The 26,643-nt window shown below is 51.3% G+C and overlaps 1 protein-coding gene across 1 annotated transcript in view; it reads right to left on the reverse strand.

The window, feature by feature from the left end:
- Positions 1 to 4,927: 4,927 nt before the first annotated feature.
- Positions 4,928 to 26,643, reverse strand: part of GPC1 (glypican 1) — a 158,856-nt gene continuing 137,140 nt past the window's right edge. The window contains exons 3-9 of the mRNA XM_042885372.1: positions 26,021 to 26,412; positions 16,030 to 16,195; positions 12,114 to 12,244; positions 9,807 to 9,926; positions 9,129 to 9,262; positions 7,866 to 8,041; positions 4,928 to 7,429 (exon numbers count right to left, since the gene is read on the reverse strand). Coding sequence (XP_042741306.1) covers positions 7,212 to 7,429; positions 7,866 to 8,041; positions 9,129 to 9,262; positions 9,807 to 9,926; positions 12,114 to 12,244; positions 16,030 to 16,195; positions 26,021 to 26,412 — 1,337 coding nt within the window. The 3' untranslated portion in view covers positions 4,928 to 7,211. The remainder of the gene's footprint in view (positions 7,430 to 7,865; positions 8,042 to 9,128; positions 9,263 to 9,806; positions 9,927 to 12,113; positions 12,245 to 16,029; positions 16,196 to 26,020; positions 26,413 to 26,643) is intronic.

Below are 26,643 nucleotides of genomic sequence, written 5' to 3' on the forward strand. Positions count from 1 at the left end.
AGAGCTGCGTTCCTGCGGAGCTGAAACCGGCGGCAGGTTGCGTTCAAATCAATTGGATGTGTGCGGCCCCTATTCCTGTAACAGCTCCTTACAAGAAGGAAGAGCCCTCCGAGCAGGGAATGCTGCTGCCACCAGCGGTGCCTTGTGCGGCTGAGACCAGCATCCCTCGGCCCTCGCCGGCACTACGCTCTGAGTACCCAAACTGCCCGAGGGGTGGCTGGGTGCGGCAGCACAGCTCTTGCTGCACACCAGCATAGGTGCGGCTGTGGGGCTATGCAGGTGTTGCCTCCTCGTGAAGGTGATGTTACCCCCCGGTGGAGGTGCTCCCTCCTGGTGCAGGGTCAGGGCTTCCATGCACGGCCAAGCACTGGTGGGCACAGGATGTGCCAGGGTTGATCTGTCCCTGTGTCCCCACGCTGAGCGTTGCCTTGCCTGGTGAGCACATCCCTGCCTAGTGGTGAGGCGGCCAGGAACTCGAGGCTAAAATCTGCCAGTGGCACAAAGATGAGCCTGGATCATGGCAGTGGGACGACACGGGCTGGTAGGACTAGCATGAAGTAGAAAACCAGAAAGTAAGACTGCATGGCTGCATGCATGGTGCAAAGGCACATTTTTATTTCGTAGCAGAGAGCTAAGAAGCCAACCTTCACACACGTGCCATCACACAGCCAACAGCAGCACGCCAGTGACCCCAGCCCCATGTGAGGGCAGCAGCTGGCACGGGCACAAGGCTGAGCATCCCAGCCACCTGCTGGCATCACTCATCCTGTCGCTGCCTTCGTCCCAGGCTCTGGGTGCCTGGCTGCAGGAAGGCCCTCATGGCCAGGGAGGTGCCTTTCAGCCTGGGGGCCTGGGTTGGAGAGGAAAAAGTGTGTCAGGAGAATGCAGCCATGATGCTGCCCAGCCCAGTGACAGCTGAGAGAGCCATAGTGCTGCCCAGACATCCCAGGCGCGCAGCACCCACCTGGCGGCCGGCAGTGCCTCCTGGGACCGTGCTCCCAGCTGCGCTGCGCTGAGCTGGAGGAGGCTCTACTGCTCGAGGGCGCTTCCCTGCAGGCCTCTGGCCCCGCTTCCTGACACACCCTGTGCACAGTGCATTGATTAGGAGCCTTCGTGATCATTGCCAGGGCTCTACTTATCAGATGGGAACAGGTTGGTTCCCCCTAGCATGGAAGGGTACTGGCTGTCACGTTACCGTCCTTGTCCCGTGCCGCCTTCTTTTGCCTGCCTTTCATGGGTTTCCTTGTGCTCCCAAGTGCCATGTGATGAACACACTGCAGTTCAAACCTGCATGCAAGAAGGCACTGGTGTGACGTGAAGTAGCACAGGTCCTTTGCAGAACTCATTTGCTCCCAGTGCCACTTCAGCCATCCTTCAAACAGCCCCAGAGCCACCCTGGGCCTGGCAGCACACAGCAGCACAGCCAGCAGCCCTGTGTCCCATGAGCTCTGCCCCAGTGGTGGCTGCGTGCCAGGGCTGTGTGAAGCAGCCCCCTCCCACAGCCTAGTGTGAAGTGGGCACTGGGAGCAGCGCCTTCCAATGAAGCTGCCCCGGGCAGGGTCAGTGCAGGGCTGTGGGCATCCACACTCACTCTGGAAAGATGATGATGCAGCCTGACCGTGTCAGGGAAGCAGGAGCTGCTGAGTGAGGGATCGCTGAGCTTGGCACCCCTGGGACCTGCAAGAAGGACACAGAGCTGGGGGGCAGCAGGGCTGGAGAGGGGAGCTCTGTGATGAGCAGCACAGCCAGCTGCCTGCTGCCACGGGGCAGCTCTGCCTCGCTCAAACACTGCTGTCCACATCAGCCCATCCTAATGAGTGGGCGCTGTGTGAGCACGGAGTGGTGTTTGCTGAGCTGCAGCCCAGCCTGAGGGGCTGCCCAGGTCAGGGCTGGCCAAAAACAAGGGCTGGTAGCAGATGCTGGCCTGCAAAGGGAGCGGCACCGCTGTGGAGAACCAGAACACTTACTCTCAATAGAACTTCTTTCAGGGTGTCTTCCCCTGCCATCACTTCCAAGAAGTCACGGTAGTATTTCATTTGCACTTGGGCACCTTCGATGAGGAGCATACCAATATCCCTCAGGATGAGTGCGACGTTCCTTCCCTGCGCGATGCAGCGAGAGAAGAGGGACATGGTGGCCTGGATGCATCCCACCACTCTTTTTGGAGACACGAAGGTGGCTGTGGCTATCTGAGTGTACTGCAGGGCCTGCAGTACTTTGTTGCCTGGAAAACCACACAGAAGGGATGGAGCAGCTCTACAGCCACTCACCAGCAGGCTGCAGCCATGCCACAGCCCCCGGGCCCTCAGGATGCCTCACTGCAGCAGGCACAGGGCTGAGCAGTGTCTGGAGCCAGCAGTCCTGCAGGTCTCAGGGCCTGGCCCTCTCTGGGTAGGTTTCTAGGGGTGCTGGCTGCTGCTGGTGTGGCACACAAAGCCAGCTGTGGGACCAAAGCCAGCATTGAGCAGTTTGGTTGTGAGCAGCATCAGTTACTCTCCAACCTGGGAGAGGAAAGTGAGAGGTCTGCTCACCCAGCCACACGGTGGGGAATGTGCATCACCCAGCACTACAAGGAACACATCCAGAGGACAGCTCACCTGGCATGTATGCCTTGTTATCCGTCAGGTGGTGACCTTCAGCGAGGTTCCTGGCCAGGTGGAAGACAGGTCTGTGCACAGTCAGGTGACCATCTGCAACCTGCACCCGCTCAAGGATGGTGTCAAAGGAGCCAAGGGTGGGAATGCGGATGCCCTGTGGGCAGATGAGACCAACAGAGCAGCGAGGTGAGGACAGAGGCTGCCCTGTTGGAAGCGGGGGCAAGGAGCTGCCAGTCCCTTGCTCCCCATGGGATGCCATGGGACTCAACATTCAAAGGGGCTTCCGACAACTTGGAGATGTGGCCACACTTGCATAAAGCTTTATTCTCCCTTGGCCGGGTCTCCTGGGCAGAGGACCCTGGTGGCAGGGCAGATCCTGGTTGGGGGAGAGAAGGGTGCAAGCCCACCTTGTGCTGCAGGAGCTGCTGGCGAACATGGGCAGCCACGGTGTTCCAGACGGCGGCTCTCACTGGGCAGCAAGTGAAGGTCAGGTCATGATCTGCACCTGAAGCCCTGAAGCCCCGCAGCCCACCCTGGCCACGTGCAGGGACACGGCCATCCCTCACAGACACATCCCAGCGCGGGGTGCAGCACTGAGTCATGCCCTTGTGACACTGGGCTGCGAGGCAAGTCTGCGGGGAGCCTGGCATGGCAACACAGTGCCGGCAGGTTACAGCCACACTCCTGCAGGTGCCTGCAGAGAGCCTTACCTGCGGCAGTGAAAGGCGGCACCATAGGGCCCCCCTGGCCAGCATCCCAAAAGTCTTTCCGTGGCCATGTTCCCCTGGCACGGTGTTTGCCAGCAGGGAGAGACAGTGGGGAGCGCACTCGGGAACCACAGCAGTAGTACCCTGCCTTCCTGTGTCCACTCCCCATGGTGCAGCTCTGTGCCGTGAGGGGCTGCCCGGGCTGGTGCGGAAGCTGTGACACAACAGGGCCCCTTGTTGCCTCGGCAGGGCCCGGTCCCCTTCCATCTGGGGGCACCACACGTCCCCCGCCCTGTGCCTGTCCGGTGGGAGCGGTGTGCCTGTGATGGCTGCTGCTGGATGGGGGGCCACACTGCTCACCCAGGTACAGAGCAGCCGGTGCCGTGCCCTACAGCTCGCAGAGCCTCTGCGGCTCTTGTGCTGCTGCTGGGTTTTCTTCCCACCCTTCCCACTTTTCCCACTGAGCCGTGGCTGCTCGGTACCAAGGCTGTGACTTGAGGGTTAAGAACTCCCCACCAAGCCAATGGCAGCAGCAGCCTGGTGGTTTCTCTGTGTTTGTGGGGCTGGGACCGCTCACCTTCAGCATCAGCAGATAGCACGGCTCCTGCACCGGGGGCGCCTCACTGTGGGGCTGCGGATGGCTAGCGGGGCTCCGGGGGATGACATCTGCAGGCCCTGCAGTGAGTCTGTCATGGCAGGAGCACCATCCCTTCCCGCTGCACACTTCGCAATGTTGTAGAGTTAGTTTGGAGGTGTATGGTGTTCAGTGTATTTACAGACCAACAGAAGTGTTTGCAGATGGTTTTAATCCACGCAGAGCTGCAAGTCACTGTTATTTAAAGTTGTCATAGGCACAGAGGAGGCAAAGGACATGACTGCTCTGCAAATAACTCCAGCAGAAGAGCACTATCTCCACATTTGCCCATATTTATAAAATCTGTGCACATGGCACCTAGACAGCTGTAACTGCAGGACATTGAGCTGAATAAATACCTACTCAGAGGGATCACTCATTCTATTAGACGAAAGTGATATTTGCATCTAGGCAGGTAGATTCTGTAGTTTCCAGTTACCAAGTCTCTGACACTTCAATAGCTGCTTTTGACATGTTGCCTTGACCCTGCATCCATCCACTTCTAGGAGGGGAAGGTGCAGAGCAGAAGCACAGATCTTTCTGCTAAGTCATTCAGCCTCCAGCACTTGTTGGGATGGCACATCCGCATTGCTGCGGCAGCCCTGCGTTCAGCTCCACTTCTGGGCTCTGCCAACAGCTGCCCTGGTACACGGCCACTGTAGATACTGAGCCCAACACTCGGCTGTGACATACCAAGGGCATTTCTGATTCTGTGCGTTGTTATGCGGTGACTTTTTGTGCCTTTGTACGAGAATGTTCAGAATACTTGCTTTGATGACCTGCAGTCGCTTTGTCTGGTTTGCACACACACTGCACCCATAAAACCCTAGCTCTTGTTTTACCAAGTTACGTGGGATTGCTGGTGAGGGAAACCCATGACAAACCGGGCGGTTAAAAGCAAGGGCTCATCCCACAGGACTGCTGAACTGGCCTTTACCTGTGCCTTAAAAGGGAGCATAAATGGAGAAGTAATCAAAGTGCCCCGTAAGTACAGATTTGTCTCCAGCCTTTTTATTTATACAAGGATTCAAAGAACATGTTTTAACTTTAGATAAACAGTGCAAGAGAGTTACAAGTACCTTGGTAACAGAAAGAAATAGGTAACTGTCCAGCTATGCCAGTAAGTGAAATAACTCTGACTCCTGCAGATAGAAACGCGTCTGTTTAAAGCAAAGGTGGCCGTGAGTTATTTGCTCTGCCTTAGCCCCTCCCAAGCCACCGGAAACACAGGCAGTTTGTCATCTGCAAATGGTGAGCGGCTGCACCCAGCCCGTGGGGACCTGACCCTAAGATAGAACGTAACATACTGGTATGGCACAGAGAAGCAGGCTGAAGGACACGGACCTTTGGGAAGCTGCTATTTCTGGTTCTCCCTTTTCCACACACAGGAGACTTCATTGATGCACTTCTCTAGACCACAGCTCCGCACCCTGAGGACGAGGCTCTTCCAAACCGACCCCCCCACCACTCGCACCCCGCTGGCCCCAAAGGGTTAACGGCTCCTGCTATGTTATTGTTGTACCAGAGCTGATAGTGCGGACTATTTAACTGTTAAAGCATTAACGGGGCACGCTGAATGCTTGGTTAAAGTGTGCTCCTCTCAGAGCCCAGAGGGAGCTGGTTAGTGTGGGAGGCTGACAGCAAACACTCACTTCGTGGAGCTGGAAATGATAAGGACTCCTTCTGAAGCTCCACCACACAAAGCACAGACCTCAGCAGCTGTTTTTAAAGCTCTAACACAAGCTTTCTTTGAAGCGGCTGCAATGTTTTAGTGCCCTTTCTCCTTTCGCTTTGCATTGTAACTTTCTGCAGTTGTGGAAATCTACGTAACTGAAGGCTACATTTGTGTTGGCAATTCTAGTTAAAGAAAAAGAAAAAAAAAGACAGGAGCTCTTCTGCATTTCCAGAGCTAAGTAAACCTGTGTAAACCCATGGCTGTTGTTTATCCATGGCTGTACGTGGCTGAGCCTCACAGCACTGCCAGAAGCACTGGGCAGGGAGGGCACAGCAGCCCACACCCCATGCTGCCGCCCAGCACCAGGCACCCCCTGCCCAGCCCCGGACCTGCAAAGGGCTGAGCTCTGCACCAGCTGTTGGCACTGCCCTGTTTTTGTTCCGATCCTCTCTTTACAAACTGCTACATGTTAAAAACATGGGCGCAGCCAACTGCCGCAGGCTGACTGCCAGCAGAGTGCGGCCCTAAGGTAGGGGATGATGCTGCGCGTGCCCGTGTGAGCTCTGACAACCAGTCACAGTGCTCTCATCAGTACACAGCCCCCGGTCTTTCTAATTATAAAAAAAGAAAAAAAAAATAGAAAAAGGCATTCACACCCATGGCTGGAGCCAGAGGAGGCAGAGGCAGCACAACTGTCTGTCCAGTAAGAAATCCTACTGTGCATACTTTCATCTCTCTGTTACCTTTTACGGTACTGCACTGCAGGTAGAAATTGGACCATTATTACTTGGGTAAAAAATGGCTTTCCAACTAGCATGCAAAGAAAAAATACCCCAAACCCCAACCCCTAACACTCATTCCCAGTCACTTAGATGTAGGAGCCCTACATTTAAAAACGTCATCAGCTACGAGCTCTAGTCAAGAAACCCATTTGTGACCTTTCCAAAGAAAAAGGGAGTTCTACATTTTTGGGTCCAACAGTCACTGCCAAATCGTTTCAGTTCAACCCACCACATCTGCTCACACTCCCGTGCATACAGATGGAAGTGAAGGGCCACCTCTGCCCGGTTCGGCAGCACAGAGGGAAACCTCGGAGGAGCCCCTGAATGCAGTGCCTGCTCAGTGCAGGCGCGCTCGGTCTCCCCACGTTGCTCTCAGCCTGGCATGTCAGGCAGCAGCACGTTAGGCAGCGCTCTGGCTGGCGGCCGGGTAACAAGGCCAGGGGAATTGCATATTCCGCTGCAGGCGGTACAAGAGCTGCCCCTGGAGGGGCCTCCAGGAAGCCCCTCTGCAAGGGCTCAGTTCAGCCCCACAAAGCCGGTTTTGTGGCAATAACAAAAGTAAAACAATGAGGTATGGAAAGAAGGGCCCAGCATTGGGGAAGAGACCAAGAAAGAAGAAAACAGCTCGAGCACTGCCAGAAATAGCAAACAACCGAAACCTTTATCTCCTCCCTCTATTTTTTTTTCCTTTTTCCCTTTTTTTTCTTTTTTTTTCTTTTTTTTTTTGCCAAGGTGAAGTATGTCTGTCCTTTTGTTGGTTGATTTTGGCAAAGTGAAGCCCTCGGCCGCAGTCTCTTTCCTGGCTGTCCTGCTGAGTTACCGCCACAAGTGCTGCGCGGCAATGGAAGCCCCCGAAAGGAAGAGGAGGAAGGCAGAAGGCAAAGATCTGCTGCTGGCCCCAATGACGCCGTGTCCGGACTGCTTTGGGATAGCATGCGTTTCTGGCTGTCTGGTGCTGGGGCTCTTAGAAAGTCTTTTGCCACAGACGTCGTCAGGACAGCTGTCACCACTGCCTGAGCCACTCATGTCGTCACCTGTGCGGAGACAAGAGGGGTAAGCACAACCTGCCTTGGGGTGCCCACCCTGCCTTCTTGCTGTGCCCTGGCAGGGACAGAGGATGCGGCTGCTGAGAGCAGACAGTGCCACAACCCTGGGGAGCCTGGCTACCAGTTATGTCCCCCGCTATGGAATGCAAGCCTGGAGCTGATCACCAACAAACTCAACCACCTGCTGCTGCAGCAGCCAGAAGGCCGTAGGAACTGCTGCCCCATCAGCCAGGCTGGGCTGGGGCTGGGGAAAGCGCCCGAGTTTTCAGCACTAGGCCAAAAGCAGAGCAGCCCCTGAGCATCCTGCAGCAGGTTGGGTGCACCTGAACAGAGCCTCTGCAGCTTGCAGCCAAAAGTCAGGTGACCATGGACCCGCTGTGCTGCAAGGCCAAACGCACAGCCCCAGCCCAGCTCTGCTACTCACTCGCATCTTGGAAATCCACATCATTCCCGATGTTGGCGTTGCCCAGCCGGTTTGTCATGATCTTCAGCTGCATGATTTGCTGGCGAATGGTCATATCTGGCTTGGTGATGTCCACCTCCACCTCTGGGTTGTTAATCTGATTAGCTAAGCCATCCCCCATCACTTCAGGCAGGTAACTGTGAAGGAAGGTGACAGGCTTACACATCTGCCCCCAGCTGAGCTCAGCTCTCCCCAGTACAGACACCAGTGACAGTGCAGCCTCCCTGAAGCACAGAGAAGCATGGTCAGTGGTGTTGGGTTGTTGAATAGGCCCAGGCAGGGAAGGAGTGCCTGTGCCTGCAAGGTGCTGAGCAGCAGGGGCTCTGCAGATGGCCACACCAAGGCTGCAGGGGGCACAGCCTGTGGAGGAAGGCTCTTGTGTTGACATAGCTGGCTCTAGGGATGGCCAAAGTCTGCTGTCATGGTCAGAGTCTGGGGCTCATTCTCAGGCCACCTCAGCTTCTGGGAGGTGCAGCATCACTAGCCCAGTGTGGGAAGAGGTTTGCTGCTTTAGGGCCATGTGCAGGGCTGAGAGATTTCTCTCAGCCTGTAATCCATAAAGCTACAGCAATGCTCCACTCACTGTGGAAAAACTGTCCATACAGGAGGCTGAGGAGCACCTTCTGCTGTTATTGCTGCTCTGGTTACATGCTGCAGGGACTGGCACCCTGGACTGGCTGAATTCCCCTGCCCCAGTAAGACCAGATGAGTTCTCAGGGAAGCTCCAGTGCACTACGGGCTGTTATCCAGTGCTGTGCTGCTCCCTCTTGCAGTGCCCTGTCCATCTCTCCTCACTGCCACCCTTTAACATCAGTCAGGTGTGGAAGGTTTCTTCTGGTGCTGGATGTCACCCAGGCATGGTTTCAAAGATCTATGTGCAATTCGCAGCAACAGTTCTGGAGTCAGGGTGGTAAATCCAGCTCTTCTGCCTTCTGAATGCATGCAGTATTGCAAAATTGCTTAATTAATACCAAACTACACAGCCAGTTCATGGCAAATGCATCCTGATTCTTAACCATCCAACACACAGCAGAACAACGAAGGACTGAAATTCCCAGGCACTGGTTTCAGAGGAAATGCAACATTTCTCTGAACAGGGGCAGACCGGTCCCCTCAGTCTGAGTGAGCAGAGGTGGCTGATGAAGCGTAACTGCCTTTTATGAAGCCCTACCACTCCCACCACCCTACAACAGTGCTGTCCCGGCACCAGGACCCTCTCCATACCTGCCCTTGGTCATCCCATTCCAACACTTGTCATCCGCTGCTGAGCTGGCCATTACTTTTTTGCTGCACAGGACTCCGGGCAGAGTGACCCAGTAAGACTTCAGAGCTGTCAGATTCCCTTTGGCATCCAAAACCTAGAAACAAAGAGGATGCTCAGGGCCAGGAACGCTCTGGAGCATCCCACGGCTGTGGAAAGGACTCTGACTTTTTCATCTTACCATCATACAGTCTGAATTTATGCAGACAAGGAAGTGTCACCAACTTTCCCCTGAAGACCAACCCTCAATCCAAGCACCCAGGGCTGAAGAGTACAAGCTAATGATTGTTCTGGTACTGTGGGGATGACCAGGAGAAGATCCTTTTCTGGAGCACAAGGGCAACGCTGGGAAGCAACCTCAGTGGCAGCCAGCAAAGGTCTGTCGGGGTGGGATGGAGGACTGCAGGGCCTCTGAGATGCGGGGCCATGAGCACATCATGCAGTCCATCATCTACAGAGCCCAAAACCTCCACAGAGGAACAGATGCTCATGGAACAACAAAGGCTCAGGTCCCAGGAACACAGAGGGATTGCCCACCCCAGAGACAGGGACCTCATGTCCCACTCCCCAGGCTGGATGCACTGTGCACACACAGTCAGCCTGCTACACCAGCGGCAGAGCGGCTGTGGAGGCAAACTCACCAGCATCTCCAGTGCCACTGCAGAGGATTTGGCTTCTAATGTGACCTTCCCCCGCCTCTTCTTGTCCTCACTGCCGGACCTCACTGTGCTGATCTTGGGATTTCCACAGCCTTGGAAAACCTGAAAAACAAACCAAATTCTCTACACCATGCTTTTATACTATTTCCTCAATTCATTTGGACTCCACAGGTAATTGTTTTCTTAATATGTGTATCTTTCCCAATTGCAAGATCTCTGAGAGTCTGGTTTAGTTTCTGGTCAGGTTACTCTTGTTCCAAGACTTGTTTTCAACATACTGTAACTGTTTTTGATTACTGCTACCATGCAAAACGCTCAGCACAAACACAAAATTAGAATGTTTTTGGATGAGTCACTAATGTTGATATTAAATTACAGCTAGCAATTTTATCTGCTCCTATTATGATTTAAAAATAAAATTCTGGGAAGTCTGAGAAGAATAAGATGGGAGTTGCTCACAGTCACTACATCATTGATAGGGGCTTTGTAACTACAGCTTCCATGATAAGAACAATAGACAGAGGGGGTCTACCCCAATGACCCCCATGGTGGGCAAACACACTCCAGCAAATGACCACCCTCCGACCAGGAGAGCACTAAGTGAGTGGATATCTCAAGAGCTGTCAGGTTGGATATTTCAAGGCCAAATGAGGACGCTAGGCAGATTTATCTTCTAAGTTTGGGTACTTCCTCTTCCTGTCACCTACCTACCAGCCAGGCACCTTTGTAGCTGAGGGAAGGCAGGGCTTGGAGAATATGCCCTATGAGGAGCTACTAAAGGAACTGGGGCTGTTTAGTCTGGGGAAGAGGAGGCTGAGGGGAGACCTTATTGCTCTCTTCCAATACCTAAAAGGTGATTGCAGCGAGAGGGATTGGACTTTTCTCACTGGTGACAGGTACAGGACAAGGGGAAATGGCCTCAAGTTGTGCCAGGGGAGGTTTAGTTTGGATATCAGGAAAAACTTATTTACAGAAGGGGTTGTTAAGCACTGGGATGGGCTCCCCAGAGAGGTGGTTGAGTCACCATTTCTGGATGTGTTTAAAACCATTTGGATGTGGTGCTCAGGGACGTGATTTGGCGGAGGGCTGTTAGAGGTAGGGTAGTGTGGTCAGGTTGCGGTTGGACTCGATGATCTTTAAGGTCTTTTCCAACCTGAGTGATTCTATGATTCTGTGTTTCATCTGACAGTGATACTCCACCGGATCATTGTGCTGTGCTCAAACCACAGCTTGCAGCTGTAGAAATACGCAGCTCCAAACATCCGCTACCAGTGCCGCATTCTCCTGATCTTACTGAGAACTTTACCAAGTAAGTTTTGTTTTTCCAGTCAAACACTGACTACACTGGACTATTTAATCTCCTTTGATTTTACCAGACATTCTATGTCCCTTGGAAACATCCTTCTTTTCAGATGATGCCATCATGGGCTTACTTATGTGCGTACAATTTCTTCCAACCTAACACTGAGAGAAAGAACATGGTTTTTCGTGTTAGAAAATAAACCTAAATGAGTACTTGGATGCATACTCCCATTAGTGCTGTGACTTGTGCTAGTGAATTCCTGCTTGGTTAAGAAATACTTTTCTTCTTCTCCTCTCCAAGATCCAGTTAGGGCCTGCCACACACTTTTCATCTGCATCTTAGCCCTAACTGTGGGATAGCTGCAGGGCTCAGGGAATGCCTGGGCAGAATCAGATACCCCAGAACCTCACCTGCAGCTATAGAAGTGATTAACTGGATAAATACAGAAAAAAATAGAAGACCAATAGAAAAAAAAAATCTTCACAATGTATTTCTTGAAAGACAGGTGGGCATCAGGAGAGCCCCTCCAGATGGACTGCTGAACTGCAGCTCTGTCCCACAGGCAGCCTGATAGAATGGTGTTTCTATCACAGATCATCATCCCAAGGCGGGCTGAAGCAGCTGCCTTCTGTTGCTAGTGTAAGAAGGACTGTGTGCTTCCTCTAAATGCCCCAGCTCAGTCAGAACACTTCAAGGCTCTTCAGAGGCACCTGACAGCAAATACACCATATCGCCCACAGTCATTGCACGTGCAGTCCCACCTGCGTGTCTGTACCTAAGGAAAGCTGACTGTGGCAGAGGAGCATTTGGAAATACCTGAGAAGGTTTTTCTCTGCCTAAGACAGTGCTTTCCTATCATTAAAAGAGCGTGCATCATCTCTCTTCTTTCATCTCCTTTACTCAATTCAACAGTGAGAACAAAAAACATTTGATCTGGGCAATTACACATGGTGTATCCTCAGCCAGGCCCAGGCACATGCTCTTACCTTGGCTGTGATTGAATCTTTGTTTTCTTGCAAGTTAGAAATAGCTTCAGAGATCCTCATGTGAATAGTCCCTATTACTGTGTCTACGTTGTATGGTCCGTCAATCCGATCAGCCACAGCGACCAGGGCATCTGGTAAATAACACAGAGACATCCTTTCATCAGACCAAGCACGTTAAAGCTCATGCTCATGCTCCTGCTGGGTGGGATACAGTTGGCCTCTTGGAAGTCTCTCTAGAGGATCTCTCTCCATTTTCACTGCTGTTCAAACCTATGCTGATTTTCCTCCAGAATGGCACAGCTGTCTAAAGGGTGGATGGGGTGCTGAAGGTACTGGATGGGAGCAACAGCTTCTGTGGCAGTGAAAGAGCAAGAAAAAGGAAATACCACATACTAAAGGCAAAAGAGCAGACTGTGAAGCCCACAACTAAACTGAGCAGTGGGACTGAGTGTGCCTGTGCATGACTGTTGCTCTCAGCTCCCCTTATCTTGCAAAGCTCTGTTCTCCAAGTACTCTTGCCTGACCTGGAGGTGCCTGCCAGCATTGGGTGTTCTGGGTCTACAAAAAAATAACCAGCCTCTGCCTATGGAGAAGATTTTCAGCACTCTGTGGGTCTGAAGCAAAGACAGACTGTCTGCACACAGGTCACGGGGCACTGAAAAATGCTACAGACACAGAGGAAGGCTCGGTGTCCAGGCAGAGTTAAGCCAGAGCTTTGCACAGGTCTCAAACACCTAAATTAGGATTGTAACCAGGGTTGACTTTGTCAGTCAAAAAAGCTACTGCTGAGCTGCTGCTGCTTCAGTTTTCTACCATTTCTGTTCCAGTATCCTGAAGGCCAGGCCATGTGTAAGCCTCATCAGGATTTAAGGACTTGGCAGCTCCTTGCGACCTCAGATAGCTCTGTGTGGTCTTGCATTCCCCAGGACACACCAAATGCTTCCTGGCAGGATAAGAGATGTGGCAGAGAGCAGGAGTGGCCCTCACTCATCTAGAACAGAAAGTACTTCATGTCCCTGCAGCTTCTCCATATGGAAGAAAACACCAGTGATGGCTTCATGTTGATTTTCCTTCTCTGCACAAAGAGGGTCAAATCCCAGGGTCTAGGCTGAAAAACCACCTGGTTCGTAAATGAACTCATTCTTTAGCAGTGATTTTTATCCTAGATCCTAATACCTTCCCCATCAGGCTGGCAGGAGACTGTCACAGCAGATGGTGTGATGTTGCAGAAAGCTTACTCAGCACATGTTCACTTGCTGATATTCATAAGCAGGGAAACCACCAACTGAGTTGTGCCCTGCAGTTCAACAGGGCATCAATAGCACACGTCCTTCTTCCTACACCATCCCACAGCATGTAGTGCCACCTGTGATACTGCTTTAAAGCACTGAGCTGCACAAATTTCCTGTGAGCAGGGGTCCAGCCAGCCAGGGCACAAATGGGGAACCACCATCACTTCAAATGTGCATTCAACCCCTTGTCTGTGCAAAGCAGTAGGACTCGGCAGAAAGGCCCCCAAATGCATTCCTGAGGTCCTGTAGATGTTGTGCGGAGGCACTAGGTCCATGGTGGAAGCATTATGTTAACAAGGATGGCCTGATCCTGAGCCCACTGCTGTCAATGCATGCACAGCCCTCAAAAATATGTTCTCCTTGCTACTGCATGGCCGATGTTCAGGTCCTGGCTGCTCCCACAGAATGACCAACCCGGGCAAGCACGAGAGAGGGGACAACACAAATCTGCAGAAGATACCAAATCATGTTCACACGGCTCTGGTCTGTAATATAGGATTCAACAACATGCACAGTCACAGCCTGGAAATGTTATGTATTTACTTTCAGCACTTAAAAAAATATAAAGGTTTTGCTCATTAGCTTGAGCAAGAATGGAAACAGGGGCCTGTGTTTCTGAGTTCATGTGCTCTTTCCTCCTGCAACGCAGTCCTGATTTAATACCATTAGAAAGTGCTACTGGGCAGGCTAACAGAGGGTTAGCACTGATTTCTAAAGCTAAACATGCCATATGAGTCGATTATGTTTTTGTTTTCTGGGAAATAACATCTCCTGTAACATCAGAGAGCCTGCAGTTCAACTTTGCTGCCACTGAGGGGTTGCAGTGTCATCTACAAGACTATAATTCCAGGCAATTATATCTGCAGATGCACTAATGTTGAGATAGAGATATTTAAATCAAAGTCTGCATCCCTAAATTAGTGATAAATTATATTTGACCACTTTCTATAAATATCTTTAGTTTGACTTACTCTAATTTGTCAAACTGAAAGAGAAACACTGTTGTCACCAAGTCCTCTCCAGCTACATGGAAGGGCTTAAAGGTGAAACATGGACAATGCCAGGGAACTTCTGTCTCTTCCTGCATGTTTTGTTCCAGCCCTTGATCAAACGATGACCTCTGGCAGTAAAACATACAGCCACAATTTAAAGAAAGCTCCAGTTTCCTCCCAGCCAACACCTCCTGACAAGATCAGTGTCTCTTGGCCAAGAGGAGCCCTCAATAACTGCAAAATGCAATCCTGTCAAGCCGTGGGAGAGGCGTGCTGATCTTTCAGGAGCTGGGCAGTCAGCCTGCCAGGAGAGCAGCGACAGCTAACAGTTGGCTTGCTGTGGTCAGAGAGGACAAAGCTTTATCAAAACCCGGGTATAAACCCTTGGGGAAGGAAATATTCCCCCCTCCCCCCCCCCCCGTTCTGTAGCAGGCTGCCAATGGCAAGTACATCCAATTAGCCACAGCACAGCGCCACTCGGTTCGTTAGCTCCTGGCAAGAGGCAGGCAGCTGGCCAACGGACCCTCTGAGCACCAGGCTCTGAGTGCAGCACTGGGATCCTTATTTGGCAGTGGGAGGCCACTGAGAGGGAGGCTACACTGCAGTGGGGTTTTTGATGTTAGCACTCCAACCAAAATGTACAACCTGGGAGAGAAACAGGAGCTTTCTGGGCATGGAAAGAGGAGTGAGAGCTTTCCTAATGCACGCAGCCTCCCCTGACAGACTGCAGCAGGGGAGGGGCTGAGCTGTAACACCCTCATACTATTTTCTAAATGCTGGCCCCCACCAGCCTTACTCCACACTCTCAGTCACACTGCAAGCCATTCTCAGCAGCTGTTCACATTCCAACCAGTGGCCACAGCCTCTGGAAAAACAGCGGAATGATACACGAGGTCCTACAAGAGATGCCCAGGTCTGACTGCAGAACTGCCCACAGAACTGCCTGGTGGAAGCTCTCTGCTCTGTGTTGCACAGGGTATCAGACCACATCACTGCAGTGATACTTCTGGCTTTCAGCTCAAGGAAATGGACACCTCTATACACATACAGCCCACTTCAAGAAGTACCCTTAGTCTTAGCTGAGTGACAAAACAAAAGTGAAATGAGCTCTCTTCTCAGTTTAAATACAAGCCTAATTTTCCCATTCCTCATGTGACCTGTAACCTCTCCCTCCCATGTATTTACTTTCCATTCAGAAGTATGCAATTCTGATCCCTTTGCTCTCCCATGGAAAAAGTTTATGGCTTCATGTTTCCAGACCACATCCCAGGGAGGGCTGCCAGTGATTCTCATGTGCTCACACATGCTGCAGTATATGGATGAAGCAGCAGAACCTGTCTCTAAGCCTCAGCCTTTGGGAGGAGAGGACAGATGACCCAAATGCAATGTGTGGGCAGCACGCAGAGGATGGAGAAGATGGAAACACCTGAACCCTCTGTTAGCCTGCCCAGTTGCACTTTCTAATGGTATTAAAGCCCAGAAGAACATCCTGCAATAGATTCTAGACTTCCTACCGCAGGCAGAGAAATAGTGGTGTAAAAGAGCCTCCTTCAGCTCTTCCAGTGGCCCCTTCTATACTCTCCAAAGGACTGAGTTTGAAAGGTGCCATGAGGCAGTGAGGAGCCACCTTACCCATCAGGTACTTCCACTCGGTGTTTAGGTCAGCTTGGTTGGCCAGGCAGCCCTTCACCACATTCAGGCAGTAGTTGCTGCATGGCTTCACGCTGGCCATGCCCCGGCAGTGCGGGCAGTACATCAGCTTCATGACAGCACGGGTGCATTCGTGGCTGAGGGACACCTGGGGAGACAGAGCAGAGTCAGAAGCATGGGCAGCTGAAGGGGCCTGGCCCCTCGGCATGCCCTGAAAGGCAGGTGGCTATGCCACCTTAAACCAAACCATCCCACGAGGCAGAGCACAGGGAACCCAGACAGGGCCCCAGCCTCTGCAGCACAGAGGTCCCCATGGCGGTGCTGATGGAGCTTGCTGCTCCCCTGTCTTATCACTAAATGCATCCTCCCCTCCTTTTTTGCTTGCACCCATTTCCAATTCTCTAATCACTCTTTTAAAATCATTTACAAAAAGAAATATCAAGAGTCTGCACGCAGGCCTTGCTTAGTACCAGGTAGTTGTCACTCCTCCAGAGGGAAACGAACTGAAAATGCCTGACCCTCCAGCTGCTGCTGCAGCCCTGAGACTTGCCCCTTGTCTCTTCACTGATAGTGAAAAATAGCTTGAATATGGTCTTGTACATTTCTTCTAGGGGAAGAAGAAATCTTGAAAAGAAACATTCACTTCTGGCCTTGAGACAGCAAATCCCTCAGACATGGCCACACACCCCCCTGGCCTGGTGACCGGTGGCACTGTTGGCCTTCTGGAGTGCTGGAAGCCGGGCTACTCTGCTTTGAAAGCAGGAGTGTGGAGCTGCTATGATGCCACGCTGTCACTCCTGCAGGTGGCTCTCCCTGCAGGCAGACAGCCACAGGATGCTCAGTGCCCAGTGAGGTGGCAATCACTGCTTGCTCCCGCGCTGTGGCCTGCCCTTGGAGCTGCTGGTGGCATCTCCAATGCACCAACCTGAGCCTGGCAGGGGCCAAGCATTCAGTCTCTTACAGAGAGGATAAATATTGATTTTCTCAAGGGAAGAGAGCAAGCTCCTCTCCTTTTCTCTAAGGAATTATCCACACTACCTGTTTGCAGTAGTGCTCCCTTTGCACAGGCAGACTGCAGAGATGAGCAGAAAGCAGAGGAACAAGAGGGCAAAGGAGCAATGTCAGAGAGCATCCTATGCTCATTTCACTTGGCAGAGCTCAGCTCCCCACTGTCCCACCCGGCCTGGCCCGGGGCTTCTGCTCCCACAGCACAGAACAGAGGGAAGGCCCCTGAGCTCCTCCCTGCGGGGCGCTGATCCTGCACTGTCCTGCTGGGGGTCTGGGAGCACGTGCAGGAACAGAGTCCTTCCAACACCTCCTTAGTCCTTGCTGAAGTGAAGACTTCATGCTTGCCAAGCATGGAACACAGGTACCAGAGCTCACCTTACAAAGGTGCAATTTTCAGCAGCATCGGCTGTGTAATGCCCTTGATTCCCCATGCTGACATGGAGACTTGACTTTAGCTTAAATGGCACCTACAGTCCTGTCTTAGCTCAGTGACATAGAAACTGCATAAAGATGTCAAGAAGAAATGCATGATACATTGGAGAAGCCGTTTACCCAGGATCCAAAAAAAGAAAGTTACTGAGAGATATGGCTCAGAGCCAAGGCACTCCTCATTCAGCTTCCAGGGGTATAAATAAACATGCCAAACAAAGCCAAGCCCAACCTAAAAATACATTATTTCTGTGTCACTGCTCCATTAAAATCTGCATACTCCGTTCTGATCCCAGCGACATCAGTGGGAGCAGTCCTTGAAAGTGCAAATCCAGTGATGAAGTGATAAGGAAAAAACATTATCTTCTAAAAAATACCCCAACTGGGGGACAACTTGGTCTTGAGCGATGAATCATTTTAATTAAAGCTACTTTGCAGCTGGAGATGCAGTAGCTGATCGGAGTAGCAATGAGCTAATGTAATGGGAACAGGTGGCTGTGGCTCACAAAGCCCCGCGCCACCACCAGCACTGACACTGCAAGGAGGCTGTCGTCAGGTATCCCGTGACTGCGCCTTGCATCAGCAGCCGAGCTCTGTGCTTTTCCATGGCTGCTTTCCAAAGCCTGAGGTGCCCGTGCTCGGCTGATGGAGCCACCCAGCCAGCTGCCAATTGCTGGAGGCGAGCAGAAAACAGCCTCCTGTGTGCATGTCTGGAGCGGGAGGGGAGCTCACGGGTCTGCAGGGCTCAGGGCACCACGGTGCAGCGCTGGGACTGACCGTGTGCTGTGAGACAGCAGCGGCTGTAGAGGGGCCAGCGGGGAATGAGCACACGTGGAGATAATATGAGAGAGAATTGAGGACACACGTAGTTCTCGGCATTCAAACCGGCATTTGTTTCCCTCAATTTTCCCCCTCCTGAGCAATGTTTAAATCAATTACAGTAAAATTAATGACTTTTGCAAGCGATTTGCTGAGAGGATGGGCTGGGGGATTAGTCCCAAGCTGGGTTCCTTGCAAGCACCCCAGACAATTTAGAAAACATTCAGCCTACAAGGCTTCTAACCAAGAAGGCTCCTGCCAAGCAGCTTATTAATATGCTTCCAAAGCAGAGACTCACAGAAATGTAGGAGTTACGGGATAAACAGTCACCCATTCCGCCTGCATTAAGACATGTGCAGGGAGAACAAAGCTATCTGATTACCTAAAGCATGAGTTCAGAATGAACTTCTGAAATGAAGACACGGGGGAGGCAGAGCTGCTCGTGGAATGGGAAAAGCAGCTCGGGCACACGAGGCTATCCTTCCCAGATACGTGGGGACTGAAGGCACCTGAGTGTGGACATGCCGAGGGCTCCTGTCCCCATAGTGCAAGGCAATTATTTTTGACAGAATTGTCTGGAAAGACCAAAGAACTAAGTTTGGGATGCAAAGAGCACGCCTGTGGGGACTAGTGACAAAGAGGCGCCGGTACTGTGATAAGCTCTGCATCATAACATTCAGGGGGTTGAGGGCTTCTTTGATAGAGAAACGACCCTCCTCCCCTTCCCAGCATCCCAGCTCTGAGGAAGGCTGAGCTGTAGGAAGCCACAGGCATCTGGCAGAGCACCACCGAACTGCTACGGGGCAGTGTGTGCAGCAGGTCCGGCCCCACAGCACAGCTGTGTGCCTGCTCAGAGGTCCCTGGCTGCACCCACACCCTGCAGCCAAGCTGCAGATGCTGCCTTTGAAATGTTGGCTTAGATCAAGGGAAGGGAAAAAAACAAAAACCACTCCACTCAAATCCTTTCTCCTTTTGAAGCCTCCCTTGAAAGCAAATGAGAACCTGCAGCCTAGCTGCAATGTGATGGGGTTGCTTGGCGTTCAGGGGCCGTCCAGTGCATCTGAAAGGCATTTAACACCAACAGAACAAGTGGAGCTCTCGCCGCTCTGCTCCTATCCCTGCTCCTCCTGCACGTTCATCCTCAGGCTGCTGTGAGCCATCTGTGCTTTGTGACCCTGGGAGCCAGAGGAGGTGCAGGGAAGGCTCTGGGAAGAGGAAGAGGCCAGCTGTGGAAGGGGAAGGCCAGGCCAGCCCATAAGACCCATGGCCGAGGCCCTGCAGTTCTGCTCTGGAGTTCCCACGAGCTCCTGCTCGGAGCAGCTACGGCCCTGCCTCCTGCCCGCCCCTCCGGCTGGCACTGCAGGACCTGGCAGCGTGGGGATCCCTGAGGTGAGGACAAAATGCTTGTGTCAAATGTACATCAGATTGGGCCTGCATATATTCACAGGTATATTTTTCTGCTCTGAACGTCTGGATGGCCGTTTAAGCCCCTGCATCACCAGTTAAACCAGCACTGTCACAGCTCGTATTTCTGAGCCAGCTGATGCTTACTTAAGGTCAGGGGCAGCTCTTTGCACCGCCGCTGTGAGAAAACACGGCAGATCTGCAGTTTGCTGCTATCCTTGTGCACCTCTTATTTTCACATTTCATCTTCACGGCCTCTCCGAGGAAGGATCCTCAAAGCGCTGTGATCAAAGGAACAGGGGGTGCTGTGATTTCCACCCCCAGGTGTGAACTGCACATCACGGCCCTGGCTTCCAACACCCGGACCGTGTGGCCAGCAGCTGCCTTGTGCACATTTGTGCCAGTCCTGCTGCAATTAGCACCTTGCTGTGTGTTAAACAAACCAAGACTTCCCATCTTCCAAGTAAAACTCTAAAAGAAACAGCTGCGGGGCCGATGGAAAGTGCTTTCGAAGTCTAATGAATTGTATAATCAGTGCAGTCATTATTTTGCATATTCTTATAGAAATGCACAGCAGTCAGTTCCTGGAGCACGGTGGGTTTTAAGCCTCACCAAGCCCATCATTTAAGATGCATCAGTCATGTTTCCAAAACCTCTTTTGAGGGACCCTGAAAGCAAGCCATGGCTTTTGGATGCAGCGGTAGGCACAGATGATCTGCAGCCAGCAGCCCTCCTTCTTCCTCACTGCACTCAGCTCAGTGCAGGGTGAGGTACAGAGGACAAAGGCTGGTGCCAAAGATGTGTCCTTCATGCTCCAGTGGTCCAGAGCCGGTGCTAAGCCCAAGGGCAGACAGACTGCCTGGCTTCATCCCTGCTTGGGACAGATGCGAGGCCAGCCCAGCGGCCAAAAGAGCATTTTGCAGACTCAGAAAAAAATAAAATAAATAAATGAAAGCTGGTGCACCCCAACCAACCCCAGGCAGCACAGTGGGCAGCAGTGATAGCTCGGCAGCCAGCAGCACAGTGCCTGCAGTGGGCAGTGCCAATGTCAGAGGCAGCACAGCCCGCAGGGATGGCAGAGGACAGGGCCTTGGGAGGTCGTGGGACTTTGTGTCCTTGTCCAGTGCCACCTGCCTCCAGATAACAAAGGAAGACTGATGTATGGATGTACACAGATGGGTAGCCCTCATGCTGCTCTCCCTCTGTGGGGAGATGTTGACAGACACCACCGTTCCTCCTCTGTTTATCTGATGCACTGATTTCCAGCTGGCACAGTTTTCAATCCCTTGAAAACCTGATTCAATTGCCTTTTAACCAGCAGGTAAACATATGAGATAAGTATCTATTTGCATGTGCTATTTATATTATATTCTGAATACTTGCAGGTTTTTTGCGGACTAGAAATACTAGAAAGAAATATCTGAAAAAAAACCACCATAAAGAGCCATACAGCTCACTCTGAATCCATCCAAACAAACTCAGGCCTCACTGCCTAACTCTGCCCAGCTTTACTTGGTGCTATAAAGGAGCAGGGGGCTCCGAGAGGTGCTCACAGGGGACACAGCAACAGCTGGGCTGGGTGCTGCCTGGAGTGGCCACTCTCTGCTCAGCCTTGGGAAGCAGCTCTGAGAAAGGGACATCAGAATTCTGGGTCTGAGGAGGGAATCAGGCTGACTGCAACTTCCATTTGAAACACTTCCAGCCACGCAATTCCAGGTATGATCTGCACGGGGACAGCTCTCCAAGAGAGAAGACATCACCAAAGGCAGCCCTGACGTGGTGGGAGGTGTCCCTGCCCATGGCAGGCAGCTGGGGCTGAGTGGGATTTATGTTCCCTTCCAACCCAAGCCACTGTATGATTCTGTGATTCTGATTCTATGGTATTCAGGGAGAGGCCGAGTCTGAGGCTGAACTTCTGGATGAACATTCTCTTATCAAGAAGCGCAGAGCTGTCTCTAGGTGAAGGTGCTTCTGCCTGAACAGGGGGGCTTGTTGAGCCCCAGAGGAGCACACAGATGATCTCTTTGAAGGAAATGCCGCCTCCTGGGGAGCACAGGTGCCAGGGGAGAGCTTCTGACCCTGTGAAGCAGCACGTCAACTCAAGAGAGATTTTATTTAGGCATCTTTACAGCTCCCTGGGATTAAGGCAGTCTCTGCAGAGCAGTGTCCTGCTGTCAAGTGCTGTAGCACAGAAACACACTCCTGTCAAGCAATGACAAGCCAACTGGACTTCACTGACATTTCAGGATCAAGGAGAGGGCAATTTTTATCAATACAAAACTTCATTACAAAAGTGAAAGTCTTTAGGTGAAATAAAATGTATTTTATGGTTGCGTGCACTTGCTACTGATGCTCTGAGTAAAGATAATACTCTGACTTGATGGAGATGTGTCACATATGAACACGGGGCAGGAATTCATTGCGCTTGAGCTATTTAACAAAGTGATTTCCTAACTGTAAAAGAGACTATATTCTTCACTTCATTTTATTCAATCAATTTTACAGATAGTTCACCCAAGACAGAAGTGAGCTGTACATCCTTCCAAGCTATGAAAAACCCTGGGGCATGAGCGACAGACACAGCTTTAAGGAAGATGAGGGCTGGGGATGATCATACTGTCTTTGTTAAGTTCTTGTCTTGCTGGAAATGTAAATCATGCTAAGATAATCATTATTTTCCATATGTATCAAGCACATTCATTTAACTACTAAAAACACTGCTACAAATACTATTTTGGGGCCTTTTTAATTGGAATTCAGTTTCAATCCAAATGTTGCTTGACCCACCATGTGTTTAAAAATTACTCATATGGTAAATGGCAAGAAAGCTGCCATCTACCTTATCCTGAGAAGTTTAAAAAAGAAGACTGAAATGTATACTAAGAGACAGTATTGCTCAAATACAAATGTACTGGTAGACAACCTTCATCAGTAAAATGAAACAGAGGGCTTAGTGAAAAGGCTTATAATTAGTAATGAAAATCACCATATTTTGTTTCAGCCTTGAAAGAGAACCAGTCTTCTTTAAGAACATCTTCTTAGAAAAAGAAACGCACACAATTATTAAAATTGATGATTTAAATAAGTGTTTCTTGCTCACGAAGCTGCTGCTGATCCACATTGATCCCCGCCACTGTGGGGAAACAGAATTCTGGAGCAAGGAGCAGCAGAGATGCAGCAAAAGAAAGATTGTTCTGATCATTCACTTTCTGCCAGAGGAGCAGAACCTATTTAACACACTCCCTACCTTTAGAAATGGAGCACTACTTCTTCACTTTTTCCATGCCCTCACTGGGATCTGCAGGTTGTGCAGTCCTGAGGAAAGCAGAGGGCTCTGAACCCAGCGGTGTGGGCAGCCCTCCTCCCACCCATCAGCTCAGCCAGCTCCACACCGGGATGCAGGAGGCAGCAGCGTTGGACCATGTGGTCTCACTGCAGCTTGGGTACCCTGGTGGAGCCAAGATCACCTCTGCTGCCTGCCCTTCGTGTCAAAGTTCCAACTAACACCTGGGCTGAATCGCAATGAGAGCGATAAAGAAGAGAAGCAGTCAGGATGTCCCTGTTCATCATGCTGCATCTCCAATGAGGACTTTCTTTCCTTTTTATAAGGGGTTATCCCTCAACTGTTGCCATCCTTGCCATCTCAGTTCTCCTTCCCATCCCACAGCACCTCAACCCAACCACACCACGGGGCACATTCCTGCTCTCGTCACTGAACACAGCGATCGCTCAGGCCCACGTGGGGCCCCCAGCAGCAGCTGGAAGCCAGCAAGCCCCCAACACAGGCCTTCACCTGTTCAGATGAAGCTCCGAGTCGCAGCAAATGCTATTTTTGGGCAGCTGCCAACTGCACAGTAAAGCAAAAGAATCCTAAACATGCATGCAGCATGGCTTCACCAAGGGGTGGCAGGAGGGAGAGGGAGGGGACTGTCCTCTTCTGCTCTGCCTTGTGCGGCCCTGCCTGCAGCACGGCGCCCATCTCTTTATGCCCCACGGGATGCCTGCTCCCTCTGCCCCGTCCCTGTGCAGCTGGCCACATGCCAGTGATGCCAGTGAATAGAAATGAGGAGCTCTTCTGAGATTTGCAGCTATATATGCAAATAGAAACAAATTAATCTGATTTTTCAGAAGCTCAGGCCTAGATAATTTATTTCTGTATGCTGCCTTCAGTGGGCTGTCCCCACACTTCCTGATCAAAACACCACTGCTCTGTGAGCAATTTCAGCTCCAAGAATTACTTTTGGATAATGCCATTAGCTGCCAGGAAAGTCTGATCCCAGCCTCTGATCTTAATAAAGTCTTTCAAGCTTTTTCCTAATGTCATAAATATAAAGCAAGATAAGAAGTGAATGGCACCAAAGCTGCAGTTGTGAACCCTGTCCAGATGAGGAGGAAGCTCCATGGCTGTACTGGCGGGCTGTGGGCCAGGACAGCCTCTCCATTTAGTAAGAAGAGAACTGCTATTGGCTGGGCAGGGGCTGTCAAGAGGGCAACAGTTGAGACAAACAGCTCTGGGGTAGAACTTGGAACTTGTCAGCAGGACACATAGGAGGAAGATTCATACCCGCTCATCGATAAAGGCTTTTGCTGAAGACAATACTTGGCTTCTCCTGCTCCTGACCACATGCTCTGTAATGCTCTGCAGCACATGCAGGCACAGTCGCCAGCACGTCAGTGAGAGCACTTCATGTGACACCAGGTGTAACTGGATAAACCAGGCTTTTTATTTTGGTTATGGCTGAGGGCTATTAAGCAAACCCAGTCGTGATGATGGGGAAAATGGGCTGGTTTTGGTCTTCGTTTCAAAATGAGCTCTCATGGAGGACTGGCTGGGCTGTCCTGACTCAGCTTCTGCAGGCTGTGTGACAGTTAGCAGCAAGCCAGGCTAACTGTGAGCCCAGGGAGTGCTATGGGGAGAGGAGCATCTGAGGACATGGGGTGGGATGGATGCCTCAGAGGGTGGGAAAGCAGAGAGCAGAGGAGAACCTGCCCTATGCTCCAAGTCCAGAGACAGGTCACTTTTCCTCATGTGCTGTGCAATAAGCAACCAAGAGTAAGGAGCATTCAGGAAAGGGGTTCCACAACTGAAATCCCACAGGAGGAAGCCCACGTGAAGGTGGAGGAACACTGCACGTCAGTATCTCAGCTCCTCTCCCACTGACAACAGGACTGCAGCTGTCCCACCAGTCTGATTCACCCACCACACATGGCAGAAGGTGGAACCACGGCATGCTGGCATGCTCTGCCAGTCAAAGGAGATATGAAAAATGTTTTACTTTGATCTGCCTGAAAATACACCATTCTCTTCTTTTATCTGTCTTAAGTGCCAGAAGAGTGTGATGTTAATGAGATGTACAAAGGCTTTTGGGTAGTGGAACAGTTTTATGGCCCCACATAGATAAATTAAGGCATTTGTCACTGTTACCACATTAATGTTTCTTCCTGAGATCAAAGTCTGAATTTGCTGTCTCAAATAGTACCATCCTCTGCTACACATTTCTTTCCAAGGAAATTAACTGCGATTCCATATTTAACATTCAGTTTAATCACACCCTGAATCTCATGCCTGGTGATTGCCATCTCCACATGCAGTGTGTAAGCCGTATTTTAGCAGGGATTTTCTCTTTGCTACCTGTGTGAAATGCCTGATTATCTTGTTTCACCACCTTGCTTTGAAAGGCTGCTTCTTCAGTAAAGAATATAGACAGTTTCCTTCCTCCTGAAACCCTGGATTCAGCCACATTAATTTAGGTTTATATAGAACCTTTCATCCCTGAAGATCCCAACACACTCTTCAAACTCACCTCCCTGTACACAGAAGTGGTACAAATACACACAGCGACAGAAACAGACGCAACCACCAAAATGCATCTCTCTGCACACTTGGCCAGCCAGTCCTACCTACCCTACATCCTATCTCCATCAAGTAGGAAACCAAGGCAGCATGACTTAGAGGCATGTCATTTCCCTGCCAGAGAAATGTGAGGAATCTGGGCAAGCAACAAAACAGCTTTGCAGCCCGGGTAATGGACATCTCCTTGGCCCTCTGCCACGCAGGCTGAAATGAGGTAAGGTCTGATTTGTGGTGAACAATGCCTTGCTTCTCTGGCAGGCACTCCCTAAGCTTGCAGAAGACCATACTTGCTGCTCCCTTCTACTGATGGGTTACCCTCAAGCAGTTTGCTTTACAAAACCTAAAATGCCTGCCTGCTTTGTCACGAAAACTCAAGGGCAAATGTACTTCTTCCTGACCAAAAGTAGTTGACTGGCTCTGGCCAACTGGGGCTGAGAGGAAGGGGGAACCCCCACATACCTGAGAAACCTTTTTGACCACGTCGCTGCCCACGAGGAAGCCCTGTGCATAGGAGCGTGCCACGATGAAGGCTCGTGTTGCCTTCACCTTCAGGTCCCTGGGAACTTCCCCGAAGGGCTTGTGCTGCTCTGCGTGTTTCACCATGCAGTCCAGGTACTCATCAGTGATGTGGTACTGGGGATTCATCAGCTTGAAGAGCCGCTCCAGCAAGCGTGTCCAGAATTCATTCAGGGCCTCTTCCAAGTTGATGTTGGAGCCCCTGTAATAGCGGCGCAGCTCGCTGTACAAGTCCTTGAAGACTTTTGTGTTCTGAGTGTACAGTTCTCCATACAGGCTTGGAAAAGTATCGTAAAGGCCTTTTTCTGACTTGTTCAACAAATCCTGGAAATAATCTGAAGAGAGAGGAAAGAAGAGGTCAGTTGGAAAAGAAGGAACCTAGCGGGCTGTGCCTTCCAGCAGCACAGCTGCCCTGACAGAGCTTTTCCTCTACCCAGCCTTATCCAGCTGCTCAGCCTGCAGCTTCAGATGAGAAGAGTAAAGGAGAAACCCCAATGCAGCCCCAGAGCATCATGGCCTGATCCCATCCATCTCCCCAGAGGCCATGACTGAGGATATTCTCTATG

The sequence above is a fragment of the Lagopus leucura genome, unplaced genomic scaffold (assembly GCF_019238085.1).
Source record: "Lagopus leucura isolate 7727_CA_CO unplaced genomic scaffold, USGS_WTPT01 Super-Scaffold_100049, whole genome shotgun sequence".
In the NCBI taxonomy this organism is placed as follows: Eukaryota; Metazoa; Chordata; class Aves; order Galliformes; family Phasianidae; genus Lagopus; species Lagopus leucura.